At 38.4% G+C, this 19,064-nt stretch overlaps 1 protein-coding gene across 1 annotated transcript; it reads left to right on the top strand.

Annotated features, from left to right (window-relative positions):
• The first annotated feature begins 71 nt into the window (after positions 1-71).
• SPI1 (Spi-1 proto-oncogene) lies at positions 72-18,641 on the top strand. Its single transcript, XM_054400569.1, has 5 exons — positions 72-116; positions 6,740-6,833; positions 13,976-14,163; positions 17,733-17,889; positions 18,325-18,641. The coding sequence occupies exons 1-5, from the start codon at positions 72-74 to the stop codon at positions 18,639-18,641; spliced, it is 801 nt and encodes a 266-aa protein (XP_054256544.1).
• The last annotated feature ends 423 nt before the right edge of the window (positions 18,642-19,064 follow it).

The following is a 19,064-nucleotide window of genomic DNA, read 5'->3' as shown; positions in this document are numbered from 1 at the left end:
TTTTTTTTTTAATCAATTATTCTGGATGTTTGAATACTGAATTAAGAAAAATTCACTCAGAAGTTGGCTGAATGTTGCAAGCTTGCAAAATGGAAGGATTTCCCCTCATACCCCCTGTAAGTATATGGAGTTTATTTCTAATATGGATTGTTGGACTAAGTAGCAAAAGGGAAAGTAAACCAGGTTTTATTATTTGAGAGTATCTGTGTTTTGGACTGTATTTGCTCTGCCAGGAAGTTGGGCTTAGGCCAATATATAATGCTAGTGACAACAATGCAATGAATGGGAAATTAACATTTCCTCCCTAAACTTGCATCTGATTTTGATCTCCATTTGCTTTCACAGATTAAACATATGGCATTTTTGTACAATATGCGCATAGCAAGACAGTAAATGTTTTTCTTCAGTGCTGGCTTTGTGATATAAGGCCAAGTCTTCTTCAGGTTGTAATTCTTAATCATCTGGAGTGTCTGACATAATTTATGTATTTAACAATCCACCGTCTGTGTGAGAAGAATGCTGCTTTTACATACTGCAGATTTTAGGACACTGTGCTCTTTGCAATGATGGCAGTTTAGTTTCTAACTTCAGCTTCTCTTGAACTGAATTTGCTTGAATACACTTGCTATGAAAAATCAAATGGTGAACAAGAAGAAAAGAACTATAGCACTTAATTGTGTCTTGCAATGTTTTCTCTAAGATACGTATTTCTCTGTATGCTTATGAGGCTGTTTCCATCTTTTTGTTAACTGAAACATTGTTACACTGCTGTAATTTGTCATATGATGAGTTCAGAAATTGTTATTTCTAAAGAACATAATGCCACTAATCTGTTGTTCAGCAGCAAACCTTAATGGGAAATCTTTAACCAGAATGTGTAAAAGAGGCCCTAACTAGATTTTATTAAGTCGCAGAAGCTAAACAAATGTTAGGTAAGATGTCTTTTTCTGTGGTAGATGACTTACAGCAATTCTTTTAAGTCAATACAGGTCCAACAATCCTTTTAACAAAACTTCTATCAAGTTTTCTTTTTGTCTTGTCCCATCTAACTAAAGCTAGAGATATATTTACTTAGTTTCCACCCCGAAAGATAGCCCTTTGATTTCTTTTCATGTTTGGCATACAGGCTGACTGAAAAAATAGATTTTCTTTTTGGGAGACCATTTATTCTAGCAGTTCACCATTAGTGTCCCCAAAATTCCCAATCTACCCAAAGGGCAAGAAGACTCTAAAAATATTTTTCCTTTCTTTTTAAATACACTGCAATTGGATCTACCATAAATGCATCAGGCAGGAATATGAAAAGAAACTGAGAAAATGAAAAAAGTACACGAAGATTTCTCAGTGTTACTTGTTAGCCTTACAAAAGAAACAAAAAAAATGGAAAGAAATCTAAACCTTGTTCTCAACCATTAGGGAAACAACAACAACAAAAATTTTTAGTTTTCTAGACTTTTCAACCCGCTCCCTGCCCCCCATATTGAATTCCAGTGCATACATTGAATAAAGAGAGTGAAAATCTAGCAGCCTGGCCCATATTCTGATTCATGTCATGATAAATATTCTGTCTGAACTGTCTTCAGTTGAATGATATAACAGGCAGTGAAAACACAATTACAACTTTTTAGGCTGTTGGGTAGTGATAGGACTAGGAGGAATGGATCCAAGCTGCAAGAGGGTAGATTTAGATGAGCCGTTAGGAAGAAGTTCTTCACCATAAGGGTGGTGAGACACTGTAACAGGCTGCCCAGGGAGGTGGTGGAAGCCCCATCCCTGAAAGTTTTTAAGGCCAGGCTGGATGTAGCTCTGGGCAATCAGATCTAGTGGAAAGTGTCCCTGCCCATGGCAGGGGGGTTGGAACTACATTATCTTTGAAGTCCCTTCCAAATCTGAGAATTCTAAGATTCTAACTTGCAGGAGTACCTGATGGGGCAACTCAAGATTTTCTTTTGAGATAAAAATGTCCAAAAATGAGTAATTCTGAACTTTGTACTTTCAAATTTGTTTTAAGTGCACTTTGAGCACTGCCTGTCAGAGGCCCCACATGGCATCGTTAGAAATGTCTGGGTCTCCTGGGACTCTTTCAGAGGGGAGACATCACCCTGTTTCTAGGCAGGGGTTTCCGTGAAGCCATACTTCCCTCCTCTGACCCTCCCCTTTCATCTGAGGGTGGGTCAGTAACTGCCTTCTTCTTGACTGCCCCAGGAGAGTCTTATACCTCATTTGGAAAATGCTGTTGTAATGGTTTAGGAGTACTACATCTTTCTCTAAAGAGTAGGAATTTTGCATGGAAAAGTTCTGCAAACTGGGTCCATGCACTTCAGTGCATGATAGAATCTTGTGCTGCAGGTGAAAAATTATTAAGTCCAACATCTCTGCCTAAAGAGGACCCTAGTTATATATGAATCCTTAAGTAGTGGCCTGTAGAAATCACAGCTTTGAACAGAGGTGCATTTGAGTGAGAGCAAACAGTAGCATCCTGTTCCACAGAACTACATTGCCAGATGGTCCAGTGAGGCTAGCCTAATGGTCACTCATACCAATATTTTTACTCACCTTTTCTAAAATAGTTATACTGCAATTTTTTTCCAAGGAAACATGGTTAATCTTGGCCTTAAAACTTGTCTCAGCAACATATCATTGGAAACTGTGTGGAGTAATTCTGAATCACATGCCAGTGAATCGTTATGTCAGGATAACAAGATCAGCATTTAGTGAATTTACGGTCACCTGGAATCATCTGACAAAGTCTTGGTGAATAACAAGACTTTTTAGATTGCTATTCAGTTGAGACCTCTGTATTTCCCTAGTCTCACAGCTTTTCCATTGGCTTTCAGGGCAAAGAAGGATGATGGAGGCAACTTTCCATTTATCAAATTCTGTGGCAGATAAAGTATTATTTGTTGACCTCCTGCTTGAGGTTGGAATATGGGTTTAGATAGCATACTGCACCTCACAGCATGCAGGAAAGGAGATACGAACTTCAGACCACAGCTATGAGTTACTAACAAAGCTTTCTGTCACTCTTTTACACAAAAACAATTAATAGAACAAATGGTCATTGATGTCTGTTAAATATTAAATTGTAACATAAGCTTTTTGTCAGTAGAAACAAAACAGTTCAGTGTTATGGAAGTACTGTACTAGTAAGTAAGATGACAGAATGAGCGTGTGGGTGGGAAGGTTCCAGAGAAGGACAGGGCAAGTGGGTGAAGATTGGTACAAGAGGCAACAGCAGAACATGGTGAAAACTCTTCTCTCTTAACTAGATAAATAGGTTTTAATAAAACTTAAACCCCCCCAAAGATTAAATCATGTTCTTGGCAATTCTCTCTCTAACAAATAGAAGCAAATATCCCACCTTCCCATGGGATAAAGGCAATCAGAACAAACCCATGCTGTACTGTCCCCTTTGACTATTATCTAATTAAGTTTATGATATATGGAGTTCTAAATACTGAACATATATCTTCCCATAGTAGTTACTGTACCCTTGCAAATCAGAGACCACAGTGAAAAGCGTTGCCAATGCAAGCCCTTTGTGGGGACGGATTGGCCCAGGCTGCATAAATTAGCAAGGATACACACATACATACTTTATCACATGGGTCACCAAGCACAAAACAAATTCAAGGAAGAAAATTCCCACAATCCATAATGAATAGATTTTCAGTTCTGAACTTTCAAAACAGGTTATGTAAAAAAACAGTGACCTATTGCAAAGCAGACTGTTTTTCAGATGTTAAGTATCTGCAACTCTCTGTGCAGTCAGACAGTTCTGTAAATATTAGGGGAATCATTTTGAAGAGTCTATTCAACAGACCTTCCTTTAGCTCTGAATATTGAATACAAATCTGAGCTTGTAAAACCAGCTTTTGAATGGTAGAAATGCCTCATTCTCAGCTCTCAGACTGAGACACGCTATTGCTTGTGTTACAGTACATTGGACTGAAATTGGGGAGTTTTGAAAATCTTGGGGAAGAAAAGACAATGAGGGAAGAATACAAATAGGAATAGTCAAACATTCTTTCCCATGCCTAAAATATGTAGTTTTTCTACTTTTTGACTGGTGCTTCATCTTCTGCCAAGCTGTGTTTCTGTAAAGATGAGTAACCAAGCTTTTGTCGTAGCAGTAGAAAAGTTTACATAGCAAATTGATCTTAGATTGACAGGACACTGATTTCTTTGGAAATTTGTTTACTTTTGGCTTTTGCCACAGTAGATATGGAAAATTTTTATCATTTCAGTCAGTTTCTGGTGTTTTAGTTGAAGGGAAACAAAGATTTTTTCCTTTCAAACTATAAACATTTGTATGATTTTTAAAACTTCCCATTTCTCTCAACTAGTATGATGTGCACTTTGCATTTGGATACCGGGGTCTCTCACAGAATGTGAGTGCCTTCCTTTGAGTTATGACAAAATAACAATTCTGAATATGAAGGCAAAAACTTCATGCATTCTTCAGGTTGATGCAATTTAACAGGAAACATGTACTTATGGAAAGGAAATGGGGGAGTGGGGCAAATTAATATCCAAAGATAATGAAAAGTAGAAATTCCATTCAGAACTTTATCCTGAAGAAAGCAAAATAAAGTCTCATTACTTTTTCTTATCAGAGATCAGAGCACACCACAGGTCTAAAGAATAGAGGACGAATGAATGCGTATAACCAGTCATAGTTAGAGACAACACAAAAAAAATATGCAGACGAAAACCAGAAGCATTAAGAGAGAATCTATGATTTACTGTCTCATTTGACCACCCCTCTGAAATCTGAAAAATAGGTTATAATTTCCATGAAATCTCTGTGTAGATGAAAGGCAATTCTACTGAACTGATTTGAAAAGAGAGACTGCACCTACATCCTCCAGAGAACAGAAATAAAAGAGGTCCCTTTGTTAGCATCCCTGCTATGGATACAATTAAGCAACGATTTGCCTCTTTTACTTAGTCTTTCCCTTAGATTGTCTTTTTTGTAGGTTATTATCTTCTCAAGAGATCCCCAAAGCAATTGGCCACCACTTCAGATTATATTGGGATCCGACAATGGATTTGTCCCTCAGGTTTTGACCATGGATGCGATGCCCAGTTAGTGTGCATTCTGGAAGCTATGATGGTTCAGGCAATCTTACCAGTGCATTTTAATAGGATATGCTAAGGATCTACCAAGGTCCAAAGTAATTCTAAAAGCATTTTCTATTTTTCTGTGTTCTGACTTCTTAATCCTCTAGGAATAAGGCTCTCTTTGTCTTGATCTAATCTCTTCAATGTCATAATAGAAATCACATCCCTAGAAAATGACAATCTTTAAATCCCTGAATTCCAAAAGAATGAACTGAAGGAGTTAACTGGAAGAACTAAGAAATGTAGTGTTAATGAGCAATAGTAACTAAGACCCAGTTTTCACCAGAATTTTTTTTTCTTTTGCCAGCTTCTTATCTACCATCTCCATCTAGATTTTAATGGCAGGTGCTGCCTTAAGTTTCATATTCTCAAGTAGTCTAGAGAACCATTTTTGGCATGCTATTACCATAGTCTAAGCCTATGAAATGTTGGTGTTCCAGAGATGAAACAAGATTTATGGAGGGAGATGAGGATTTGAAACATACAGATAAGCATATGAACATACAAATATATGAACATAAAAAATATGTCCATCGTGTAAGTTATGCTGTTTTAAGTATTAGTCCTCTTCTTTAAAGGTAGTTATGCTGAAGTCATTAACAGAAGAAAAATCTTTCTATTAGTACTTGCTAGAAATAATTTTGTTTCACAAGATGGTGTTTGACTTTTACGTTGCTGCTCACACCATAGAATTTGTTCAGATAGGAAGAAAATACTGTAACAAACTTAACTGGACAAAAGTTTAGCAAAGCCCTGTGAAGGACTCTGCCCTGCTCTAAATCTTTGTTCTGGCAAAAGACAAAACCAAACATGAAATGAATCAAAATAATTATGCAGGCCACCTTTATTGAAACAACATTAAACAATATTATCACTGGAGTACTAGGTGTGGGGAGGAAAACAAGTGGGAAAGTTACTCTAAGTCACCTATATTAATAGCACAAAGAGGACTCTAATTCTATACCTAAGCATCCAATAGGTCACAACGTAGTATCTAACCCACATTTGGACTTGTCTTCTCTGTGTATACGTCTCAGCCTTATGCAGCTGCTCTGAACTGTTTGAAAAACATCTCAAAATGTTTTTATGCCCTCTGTCAACATTATTACCCTCTTAGAAACTGCCACCATTTAGTGAGATCTCCTAGAAACACATGCTTAGGTAAGACAAGTTTCTGCTTTCTCTTTTGTGTATGAAAGGAATAATAATAATAATATTAACAACAACAACAAATGTCTGTCATGATGAAAAGTTTTCCTGGTTGTGATGGCATGTTGGCTTGGGCCTGGTATCCAAGATAGCTCTATTAAGTAGTATCCACAGAAGGTTGAAGGGCAAGATAATCTTGTGTAATACCACAGGACAAGTTCTGCTACACAGACTGCTCTAAGGAGTTGGATTTTTTTTTTTTTTTACTTTTAAAATGATCCCACTGCAAAACAGTGTTTGGTGTCAAGTACTTTATTCCTGCTGATTCAATAAGGATTTGAAGCCTCCCCCTTCTTTCCCTGGGCAATCTAAAATGTCTTGGCATCTCCCCTTCACTAACTATATGAATAATTTCAAAGGCATTCGTGTAAGTTTACGCTTCTAAAAATTCCTCTTCTTTTTACAGCCCTCTGAAGATATGATACCCTATGAGTCAGACCTCTATAGACCACCCCATGACTATTACCAGTATCTCAACAGTGATGGAGAGAGTCATGGTGGTAAGTGAAAAAATAACTCCTTGGAGCATAAAATCTTATGGGATTATGAAGGAAAGAGATCTTGGAAAGAACAAACATATTAATGTGATCTGTAATGTATAGGAAGATACTTAAGATGAAGAAACCAGTAATATTTTGTTGTGCTTAATGGCACTGTTCCAACCAAGCAACTACAACATGGTTTCTCTGAAAGATGATTTAAGAAAGTACTGAATAATGCAAGGAGTCTCCAGGACATTCAGTGTATTGTCAGGAAGGTGGGATCTCATAATCTCTTTCTTCATTATCTTCGCCGTGTTTTTACTTTCCTGTGCAGATCAAAAGCACCATGCTTGTTTCAACACTCTTTGAGGACACAAATTCGCAATACTGTATTTCTCATCTTGTGTTCACATCTCCAGTTCCTGTTTGACATAGGTCCTAAATGCTGTATTTGTGTCTTCATTTTAATTATGTTTCTTTGGTATTTGGCTTTTTCAACTCCATCTATTTCTTACTTTTGAGCTCTTTCTCATGCTGCCACACCTAGCTTTAACTTTCACTCTTCCTCCAATACACCCAAGTACTTCCTCTCTCTAAATCTATGTAAAACTTCCTTGTAGTTGCTCGTACGTAAACCTAGTTCATTATAAAAATACTGTCTGATTATTTATTACTTCAGTTTATGTATATGATTTCAAAGATTTGGTATCTTTGGGGAGAGTCTTGCTCTGTGAATGTGTCTGCTGTGCAATACAATGGCCCAGCAATACCACCCTGGAAATATCAGAGTCAATATTGACTCAGGAAGGCAAAGCACCGTTCTGCTGTATCACTTGTGGCAGTCCCACCAGACCCTGGAGTTTCCCTAAAACACTCCCACTGATATTGCAACTAGACCCATCACTGCTTAATTTAAGACATCTAACAGCTTCACAGCAGAGCACTGCTTTATCTGTGGCAACAGAAGCTACCTTAAGCAACAAATTACAGAATAGAACTGTTCTGAGCATTTAATTTAAAAAGATTCCTACCTAAATCTGTTTTCTACATTGCATTAAAGAAACAGAATATTCTTAAAGCCTGGAGATAAATAATTAATTCAGTTTTGGTAAGTTATCTCATGGCATCTGCCAAGTCACATTAATCAAACCCAGTGAATTCCACACGGAAATTCAGGGTTTTTACATTATAACCTGTATGTGTTTACATACCCATAAAATAAGGATAACATTTATTATCTTAGAAGGCATTTGTGACAATTTAATAATAACAAGTATAAAAGATGCCATGTAGTAAAAAACCCTGGGAAATATTTTTTCTGTCATTAAGTCTAAGCTACTGCAAGCAACAATATCCCTTTATCTTCCATAGTATTATCATCCCATCTGGTTTACTGCCCATTTTACTGTTGGAAGGCTGTCCCCAAGCTACACTGCTCAGATCATTAACACGTTTTTACTCACCATCATCAATACAAAAAACACCTCATAAGTCACCTATATGGGTTATGGCCTAAGTAGCACCTGTACACCCACTTTGAACACAAATTGGTCTCTTCCCAAACTTGTATTGCACTTCTCCGAAAGACCCACACTAAGTGATTCTGGAAGAGGCAGCTTAAACCTTGCCTGCACATTTCAATAAAGTTTTTACTTATTAAAGCACCTGTAGTGTAGTTGGTTGTGTGTAAAAATCTCATATGCTCTATGCTTTCCTTAATTCTTACAGCCCAAAAGTGCAATGAGCAATTAAAGAACACAAAGGGGAAAGAGATCCACAAATCATCACATTTTGCTACTTTCCTATAAACATGGACAAACCTAGCTTTGTCTTTCATTTTATTAACATGACAGAAGCAGTGGGTCCTGAGAAAAGCTGTGCAGAAGATCAGGAAAGGGACATTACAAACCACTTCTAGAAACATGTACTAAGCATTCAGAACAACGTGGATAAAAGCACAATGATTGAAAACTGCCAGGGAAAAAGAATAGATAAGGTACTGCAGTGATAGCAGTGACATGAAAGAGCAAAGAATGTGATTAATAGGAAAAAAAGAAGAAATAAGTAAGACAGAATTGTGAGAGAGGAGTTCCACTTTGGGTACAGTGGGATCACTGGCAGTACATATAAAATAATACAAAGAAAAGCTACCAGATAAAGTACGTATATATTGCAAGACAGAAAAACACTTCTGACTTTGCTGAGGGACTGCTAAAGACAGAGGTCTCGCTCAAGTGCCAGACCACCTGTCCTTCACTGCCAGTAAATTAGCTCTGAGAAAGGGAGATGGCAAATATCTTAATCTGTAGGTCTGTGCTACATCCATTATTGTCACTTTTCTAGAACAGAATGTTGAAAGCAACCCTTATACCATGGTTATGTCAGTAGGCAGTAAAAAACACAACACACTATGTCATAAATTTAATATGAGGAGATCATTGCCAGTAAGCGAATACTATATTTAACAAGCAAAAACACACCATAAAATATCCATCACAATATGCAACACTCTCATCTATTTTGTAAACTATAGTTTAACTGTTTGTAAATACTGTAATAAGTACAAAGACAGTCACACAGGACAGAAGGTACTTCAAGTAATCCTGTATTAGTCCATCACCATATCCTGAGCCTGTATGCTAGTAAGTCTGTAAATGTAATACAGCATATTTGGTAAGACTAATGCAATCTTAGCCATTACAAAATTCCACTGCATCTTTGTTTCTAAGTTATTACTAAACAGTACTGGTTTAGTAAAAATCACTTTTGCATAAAGCTGAATGCTGATCCTTGTTCATTTTGTTGCTAGCCTCAAGGAACTTAACTGAATTTCTTGGTTTGGACTTTATTTTTAACACAGCTCCTTGAGTAATATGGTAATCTAAAAACATCATCTTTGATTTTATTAGGATTTTAGCCTACATTGAAGTGGAGGAAAGTCCAAACATGCGAACCTTTGGAAAACAGAACGAACATCAAACTTCATTAAAAAATCCCCTTGTTTCAGTCATTCTCACAATTTGCTGGGGCCTGACTCACAGATTTTTGAACACTTGGCATAATTAAAATCACAAAGTTTGTAAAGTGAGAGTTAATGAGATTCTACTGTAGTTATAGATATGACTGCTGTACTACCTAGGAGGACAACATGCCACTCAGAGCAGTTCTGTAGGGAATCAAGACATTAATTTTCCAGTGTCCTTCAGTACTTTTCTCTTTTCCTCTGTGTTTTTTATCTTGGCTTGTTTTGTCAGATGAGCATGACATGCAGTAACATCTAAGCTGTGCCGTGTGGCACTGTGTAAGAAACCCTCTCTGAGGTGAGAGTTTGAAAATGTGTACAGCAGAGAGCAGAAGCACTGAAAGACGGCAGCTCAGACCTCACAAGTACAGCCATGTCAGCCCAGTCACCTCCTCAGGCAGAGTGCTGTGCTGACAGAGCAGTCATGTTTCCGGTTCACGAGCTGGCTCATGGGTTTCTGCATGGTTTGCACTGTGCAGTGCAGATTTACCCTATTACTCCACTTCATAATAGATCCCTTTCCTAAGCTTATTTCATATTTTAACTGCTGGTTCTAACATTATTCATGTATTAAATCATAAGCAAAGCAATCTACATTGGTCAGAAGATGACAGAGAAGATGAAGTTCTGTTTTCTTACTTGGAGAGTGAGAATCTACCTACCTCCATGCTGGATATTAACACAATGCCTTTGGGTTCACTATTGCTTCCCAACAGGGAGAGAGTTCAGAATTCATGACTGTCCTTCCTCTAACCTTTCACTACATACAAGACCAAAACAAACACAATCTCCATGTCTCTATAAGAGAATTTTTTTCACATCCTCTTTCACTTCAGATGAAATTTTTCATAATGACTCCATTGTGTAGCTATAGTTTGGCTTTTAATTATGTTTCTTTACCCAAAGAAAAGACACTTTCCATTTCTGATTTTTTTCTCTTCTTTTATTCAATTCCATCCACCTTTATGTTTTTGAGTAAAGAACAGAATTGCTCTGTATCACTGACATAATACTAACAAAGAGTTTAAGTAGCTGCTAACCCTTTAACAATTGCAGATATATATATTTAAAATTTTTAAATACTTTCATGTGCAGTAACTTAGCCAGGATGGTTACCTGCAGAGGGGTTTGTGAAGACAGAATTTGGAATTTCTCTTTTAACATAACTAAGAAGATACTGCTTACCCTAAGCACACTGTAAATATTATAGATAATTTAGGAAGAAATAAGGACTTTTTCTGTCACAACTTGAATATTTGCACATAAATTTGTGTTGAAGTAATTTCTGACAGATTTATTTTTTAATGCATTAGTATTATGTGGTCACTTTAAGTCCCTAAATGCTGTGCTAGTAACCATTATATCCAAGTGTTTTTACAGCATCACCTAATTCCATACAAAAAGGAATTTAGTAATGACTAGGCTAAATGTTACATAGTGATTAACAGCCATATGTACAAAAAAGCATTCCAGAGGGAGTTTAAAAGAACCATTCTGGTAGTAGCAGGAATCTAGTCATAGGTTTCAAAAAACCCAAGAGGTATCTTGAAACATGAAAATATGACTGCTGATAAAATATTTAAGAAGAATCAGAAGTAGACCACTCAGAGCATGCACAAATACTCATGGCTATGCATTTCGGAAATGTACTGTGTTCTCTCTTGAAGCACCATAGTTACTACTAGTATGACATTCCACAGCTGAAGATCAGCCATTGACAACCTCAGAGACGTCTGCCTTGACTTCATCATCCTCACAGTTATGCATTGATCCCATTTGCTTTAAATTATCAAAGACAAGGGATCTTTGAGCATATACACTGCCAGAGGACTTTCTGCACACAGAGCCAGATGATTTCTAAGGAACAAGACTATACACTACTCCTTCAATTTATTACACAGGCTGCCTATGGTATATAGAGTCTCAATGACTGGCTCTATTTAGAGAAAACTGCAGTAATTTAACCCAGAAAAATGCATGAATTAGTGTGACTCAGATTTCCAAGTAACCAAAAAAAGTTTCAAGCTGAAAGTGCCCACAGATTCCTACCAGGACATACAGCCTTTGCTGACCTGTGGATTCAAAATCACACTCTCTGCCATTTCCTGGGGTGGAGAAGATGCAAATGTAAAAGTATCTGGGTACTTTGCAACTATAAAATCCACTTTTTCACCAGAGAAAACAGATTTTTTTTCTCTATCACTACAACACGAAGAAGTGCTGCTGTGCAATGTAATTATAACTGTGGGCTATAAAATCCATACATAGCCCACAGAAAGAGCTATAAAACAAAGTAAAGAGCTATAAAACAAAGTAAAGAAATTACAGAGTAATGCAGCAACTCTGTGGGTGCTTTTGTAAGCACCTTTCCGGCCCTTTCACAAGCAGTGACATGGTTTATCCACAAATTACAGGAGTAGGAATGACAAAAAAGTAAGCACTGGCGTGGTAAATGGTCTGAGCTTCCAAATAAATTTCTACAGACATGTATCATAAAGGTAGCTAAAAGAGCTTACAACTTCTCAGAGGCAGCTGTGTTTGTTATGAGCACATCAGTGAGTGCCCTCTAAAGGAAACCACATTCAAAGTCACTATCCCAGATTTCAAATCCTCTGTGAAATTAGACCTAATTGACACATAAGTGAGGAAGGATGAGGAGACAGAAGCTGAGAAAAAACACAAAACTGGAATTTAAGAAGAAATACTAACAGCACATTGGTATCCAGGTAATGTCATACATAATAGCATCATATTGTAGAATGAGGCAAACTGTTCCTCTGTAAATTCAGTAAAACTGGAATATGTTCAGCTCTGTCCATAGCATTTTCCAAACGATGTCAACAGTGAGAGGGAAGTTGGAAAAGTGCACTAGGGGTAGTAAGTGTACTGATTTATATAAAAAGACTGAGCTAAATACATGCAGCTGAGTTAAATGATAATTAGGAGTAGATTGTAAGGGTACACGATAGCAACCTGCAAATAAATGAAGGGTAGGTTAGAAATTATTTCTAATAATACAAGGGAAGAAAACTCAGAATAGTAAAATACAAATTAGAACTGTTACAATGAATAACAAAGAAATTTCACCCATGCATAAAATGATGCATGAATAATTAAACCATGGAACATTAGGTCCTAGCTCAGTCAGAGCAGAGGATGTGATGCTGACTTTGATTTTAAAAACAGAGTGCAACAAATATGTGCATAATTATATATGCAGCTGCTGTATGTAAGAGATAAATAAAATTTCCAATGCTTCACACTTCCTCCAGCAGATTTTACATTTTGAGCAGCAAATATGAGATTCTAAGTATTTTGGAGGCTTCTCTTGAACTAAAACCCCCAGAAACCTAAAATGGAGAATGATACAGAATTTAATTTCAAAAGTGAGTAAATCAGGAAACAGGGTAATGGTTATCTGAGTACCTTTTTATGTTTTAGGAAGAAAAATCTGTATTATCACAGAAATTTAAAACATACTAAAGAGATTAAAAAGGCTGAGAAGGAGACTTCATCAGAACTGGGCCTCACTGTAAACAGTGTACACCAGACTGCCACAACAGTTCGTCCTTTTGTTCTACTGTACTGGTACTGAAAAATGTGTGACATACAAAAACACAACTACAGGAGATATATAGCAAAGTTTTGTGCTTTTTCTGCAGGATTCCTGAACTTTTGATAGCAGAGTAAAATGAAGACTGGAGATAACTGAAGAATAATCTGTAAATTTTCTCCATCTCCTTATTTCCACACCATGGGGAAGAGTGTAATGAGAATATGATAGCATGTATATAAGTAGAATTTGTGGCTTCAAAGATGAAAATGTAAAATTGTTACCATCTCTTCTTGAAAAAGGTGCCAGCATTAATGTCTTTTGCATCTTCTGCTAGATTACGATTGAAATCCATCTTTCCCTCTAAGAGTATTCGTGTAATTAAGGTGGCCTGAGTATTACTTTCCAGCCACAGGCATCTCTGAGAGAGACAGAGATCTATGGAGACTGTCACCAGAGATAGACAAGTTAACAGGGATGATGTGGTGAGGGCAGAAAGTACAATGACAGGAACCAAAGACAGACAGATGAATGCCATGTTTCTTAATCTTGTAACAACAGACAATCTATTTTCATTTTCTTTAGATCATTACTGGGAGTATCATCCACACCACATGCCCAGTGAGTTTGAGACTTTTGGAGACAATCACTTCACAGAACTGCAGAGTGTACAGCCTCCCCAGCTTCAGCAGCTGTACAGACACATGGAGATTGAACAAATGCATGTCTTGGATACAACAATCCCAACCACACACATCGGCCTCAACCACCAGGTACAGTTACCAGCCTTTACTCAGTATGTAGGAGGATAGTTAAGATGCATAGTCAGTATGCATCAGGGATTCCGTACTCTCGTGTGAAAGAGATCGCTGGAATTAAACAGTTTCAAACTTTTGTTCAATTTGCAATGAAGATCAACTGGTTTGAAATCTGCAGAGGAACTGGACCTGAGACGCTATTGACTGTCATATCAAGGGTATCTATGACTATTGGGAAATATTCTGAACCTCAAGGTAGCAGGAAAGTTTCAAATATTTCCAAGCAACCCTGACAATTGTACATGACTTGTACAAGAACAGCTAACAAAGACAAGTCACTGGTAATTTTACCACAGTGAAACAGGCTGAAGACAACCTCCTTGTGTTTTTACCTGAAAGTAAATGAACTAAACCACACTGTCTTATCTCAGATTACTCAGATTTTACATGAAGCCTGTCATATCCCTGTAAAAATACTCCATTGTGCAGTCACCGAAGTGCCAGGGAATTCTCACTACAACAGAAATATAAGGAGTTCCATTGTACTGCAAAGATACTAAGCAAACTGACATTGTATACTGTATTAAACAAAAACAAAGAAGAAAAAAAATAAGAGATGAGTAAGTCAAAAGGAAACTGACTGACTGCAAGCCATAAAACTTCTCACCTACTACTCAGAAAAAAAATCAGGAACAGAATATAAGGTGTAGATACAAACACAGAATTAGGAACAGAAAGTTACAAATATTTTAAAAAATGCTTCATGGAACAGAAGTCTGTGGGAAGCTTCAAGTTGTTTCAGTTGCTCACTGCAACTGCTCATACATAATGACAAACTGTCACCTCCAACCAAAGGCAAAGAATAAAAATTATCCCCTTTATGGATGTCTTTGGAAGTATCACCAAACACAATAGATGGTGCTTCTGCTTCTCCTACTTAGCATCTTTTTCAGGGTAATAGGCAGAGAATTAATTTTGTTGCAACTTTTGATCAAGAGCACTGTGCTCTCTCTTCCCTACCCCATAACAAGCTGCAGAAGATATTAGTAGATATAATTCACTGCTACCCTCCTCCTTCTTACCAGCTGGGGATCTTTGGCTTTATACTTTAACTTAAAGTAGCTCATGCAAGTAGTACTTCGCATGCTGAGGTCCAGCCTTTGGTGTGTCTCAGCCACAGTCCTAAGCAACACAGTATTATTCAAAGCATTTTCAAAGAAACAGAAGTAGGAAGCAAGGTTTTATCCTCCACTGAATTTGCCAGTTACTAACTGCACCCATGCTTGCTGTGCAACATCAGAGTTACAATTTGCAAATAAAGAAAGAATATGTGATGATATTTACCCAATTTTCTATTGATAGCATTTTATTTTGTGAAATCAAATTTGAGGCTAGGGCTGTTCTAGACAAGATTTCCTTAAAAAGTTTTGCTAGCCTGACAACAGGCCATCTCACAAAAACTAAGGAAAAAAAAGTAGTCATTTTGAAGGGAGAATAGGCAGGAAGACTATGAAGAGTGTTATAAAGAAGAGAAATCATAAATAGATGTCACAGACCCTGGGACATCAGAATATGGAAAGTAGCTAATAGTTTCTTAAGCTTTGTCTCTTCAGAACTGAGTTAGTGACCTGCCCCTTTCAAACACATTAGAAGGTTCTCTGTACAACGTAACTGTGTGACTCTGTATGTACCAAGTTAAGTGCAAAGTAAGTGTAAGGAAAAATACAGCAAATAGGGAAAGTGAGGACAGTGTGGCTTACTCAGCTCCCCAGGCTGGCAAGAGACACCTTCATTCACAGCACTGTTCCACAGTCCCCCTCCAGTCCCAGAGGAGTGGTTTCCTTACTCCCATATACCACTCAATGCACTCCAGGTTTCCACAACCTTCTTCCTCTCAAGAGGCACTGGTCTCTGTTCCCCTCTCCTGTAAGACATTGTCCCACCTTCTCATTCCCCTTCCCCCACGGCAGAGTCTCCCTTCCTTCCTACCCCTGTTTCCGTGGCTTTCTTAACTGTAAAAAGCTAAAGGTGACTCTGTGGTGAGGGTTGAAGTTTCTCTGGTGAGGATCTGGCAGGAAGCTTACACACACTCTTACCCAATCCTGGTCTTCCTGCCAGATTGGCTCCAGCCAATCTGCCAACTCATTAACCGTCAGCTGCTGCGCCCCAAACCCAGCCCTTTGCACTCTCCTTATTGGGACATTCTGAGCTGGTGCAAAACTCATCTGAAAAGCTCAAAACAGGGTGAGTTGGGTGACTCATGAAGTGAACACCCACTCCCCACTACGCTGCTTAAGGTCCCCTGGGAAGGGAATCAGGCTCAAGCAGCAAGTCTAAAAACTCATTTTCCAAGGTTATTGATATAGCCCATTTCATGACAAGCACATTCTACATGCTGCTGGGTTTGGGGGGGGATATGGAATCATAGAATCAACAAGGTTGGAAAAGACCTCAGAGGTCATCAAGTCCAACCTAACACCCAGTACCTCATGACTAACTAAACCATGGCTTCAAGTGCCACGTCCAATCCTTTTTTGAACACCTCCAGGGACGGTGACTCCACCACCTCCCTGGGCAGCACACATTCCAATGGCAGATCACTCTTTCTGTGAAGAACTTTCTCCTCACCTCGAGCCTAGTTTATTTAAATGTAGGAATTGGGTTCTTACTCTTTGCCCCGCAGACTGATTGTTTCTCATTCTTAAACAAGAACCTGTAATAATTAATCGCAACTCATGATGATCCCTAACAAAGCAGGTGGCAGCTGAGAATTTCCAGAGTGTATTCTACATTGCTCCTAACAAGACCTCTATATAAGGGCAAGAGAATTCAGCACAAAAACTGGCTTGCTAGCTTTGCAGATGAGAAATCCCCCTTAATGCAGAATTTTCAAACAGAAAAGATAACGTGAGCCAACACGATGTATCCTTTATCACAGTGCTAAGGCTATTTCCCTCCTCACAGGGAAAATTCAGGACAGGAAGCTGACAGAGCCATGTAACCCCATCTCCAGAGCTGGAAGCAGTCTGTAGGGATTCAGTGCTGCCAGAAGGTCCTATGCCTAAGGAACGAAGAGGACAAAAGAACCAAAGCCAGTCAAATCAACACTGCTAGGGCAGAACTGTTCAGCTCTTTCAAACTCAAAAGAAGAGTTCCAGAAGATCTGTGTTAAAAAAAGTTGTTCCCAAAAGCAGTTTTACATTGTGGCTAGGCAACAGGGTTCAAAAATCTCATTAGGAAGAACGCTGCGCTTGGGAGATATGAGGGGAAGAGGGGCAATATCGCATGCATAGGATATTACATGGGAAAGTTCTGGCTTTCACAACCTTATTGCTCCTTCCTTCTTGTGAAGATGTATCCTTGTACGTCTTAAGTGTGGACTGTTAGCTCCAAGTGTTTCTTAATTGCATAGTATTTATTACAAATATCAGCAATTAAATGACTCAGTATTATCCTGAGAAAATCCCATGTAAGTCTCACTTTCTCTCTCCTCTTCTGGATAACTCCATGACATTTCCTTTTCTTATCTCGATGCCGTGCTGCCTGTCACTGCCTCCTTCCTCTGATACTCTTTTCTCCCCAAGGTGCCCTATTTGCCCCGGATGTGCCTACAGTACTCCTCTCCACCACAGCCCAGTTCTGATGAGGAGGACATAGAGAGGCAGAGCCCCCCGCTGGAAGTATCAGATGGGGAGACTGATGGTGTGGATCCTGGACCTGGAATTATGCATGGAGAAACAGGTCAGTGAAGATAATTTTCATCAAAAGATGGGAAAAATCAAGGCAAGAACATCAAGGAAATTATTTTCTAAAATACTTGGCTGTTTGCTCAGTGTCTGAGAGTCAGGTTCTGTATAACCTGCCCAAATTTGCTTCAGATTAGTTTCAAATTAGTAATGTTTTTTCGGTTAGCTTCAAATTAGCAAATTGATTTCAAAACAAGAGTTTGGTCCTTGGAATTGCTTATTCTTGTTTTTTTCTTCTTGGTACATCAATTCCCATTATGTGCTCACAGTGTAACACTGGCCATTGTTCTAAATGTTGCAAACGGAAGAAGTTATGTGACTGAGAAGCTAGATGACACAGATACATGGATTATATATGTTCTTCTGTTTCACCAGAAACTACAAGCTAATATTAATGCTCAGCTGTCTTTCTTCTCTGACTCTCACACAGGCAGCAAGAAGAAAATACGTCTGTATCAGTTCCTTCTGGACCTTCTTCGCAGTGGAGACATGAAGGACAGCATCTGGTGGGTGGACAAGGAAAAAGGTACTTTCCAGTTCTCCTCCAAACACAAAGAAGCACTGGCACATCGCTGGGGCATCCAGAAAGGCAATCGCAAGAAAATGACCTACCAGAAGATGGCACGGGCACTGAGAAACTACGGCAAGACAGGGGAGGTCAAAAAAGTCAAGAAGAAGCTGACCTACCAGTTTAGTGGAGAGGTGATGGGAAGAGGGGTCACTGATAGGAAGCATTACCCTCACTGAGGCCATGGGACCCTAAGCAAGACACATATTAAGACCTCCTGGCTGAATACCAGCAGAGGAGATGGACGCATCTTTCTCTTTGCTTCCTGTTCCCCCTTCTCTGCCTTTAAACGGCCTTTACTGTCAGATGTTTCTGGTACGAATTCCCTTCAGCATCTGAGAATCCTAAAACGTGACAGAATTCTTTGCTTCCATTCCACAAGCTGGACAGAGTTGGGAAATTTAAACAATGTACAAATATATTATTGTCAGGAAAGATAATTTTGATTGTATTTTAACTAAAGAATACAGCTGATGAAGTTTTGCCTTCAAAGGCAGTGCTGTGTCCTTCACAGTGACACTGCATTAGCTTACAGCTTTCATACTAGCATTAATACAGGCTCTGCTGCAGCTCTCAAAGCTAGAGAGAAAAGTTTGCAGATC

The sequence above is a fragment of the Indicator indicator genome, chromosome 4, assembly GCF_027791375.1.
Source record: "Indicator indicator isolate 239-I01 chromosome 4, UM_Iind_1.1, whole genome shotgun sequence".
Classification (NCBI taxonomy): domain Eukaryota; kingdom Metazoa; phylum Chordata; class Aves; order Piciformes; family Indicatoridae; genus Indicator; species Indicator indicator.
This window is presented reverse-complemented; position numbering and strand designations above follow the sequence as displayed.

What these genes read in the sequence shown, in the direction of transcription:
- SPI1 (XM_054400569.1), top strand. Translation starts at nt 72, where the DNA reads ATGTTGCAAGCTTGCAAAATGGAAGGATTTCCCCTCATACCCCCT. An exon ending in ACATCGGCCTCAACCACCAG is followed by an intron (nt 14,164 to 17,732) that starts GTACAGTTACCA and finishes TTTCTCCCCAAG; the next exon opens with GTGCCCTATTTGCCCCGGAT. An exon ending in AATTATGCATGGAGAAACAG is followed by an intron (nt 17,890 to 18,324) that starts GTCAGTGAAGAT and finishes ACTCTCACACAG; the next exon opens with GCAGCAAGAAGAAAATACGT.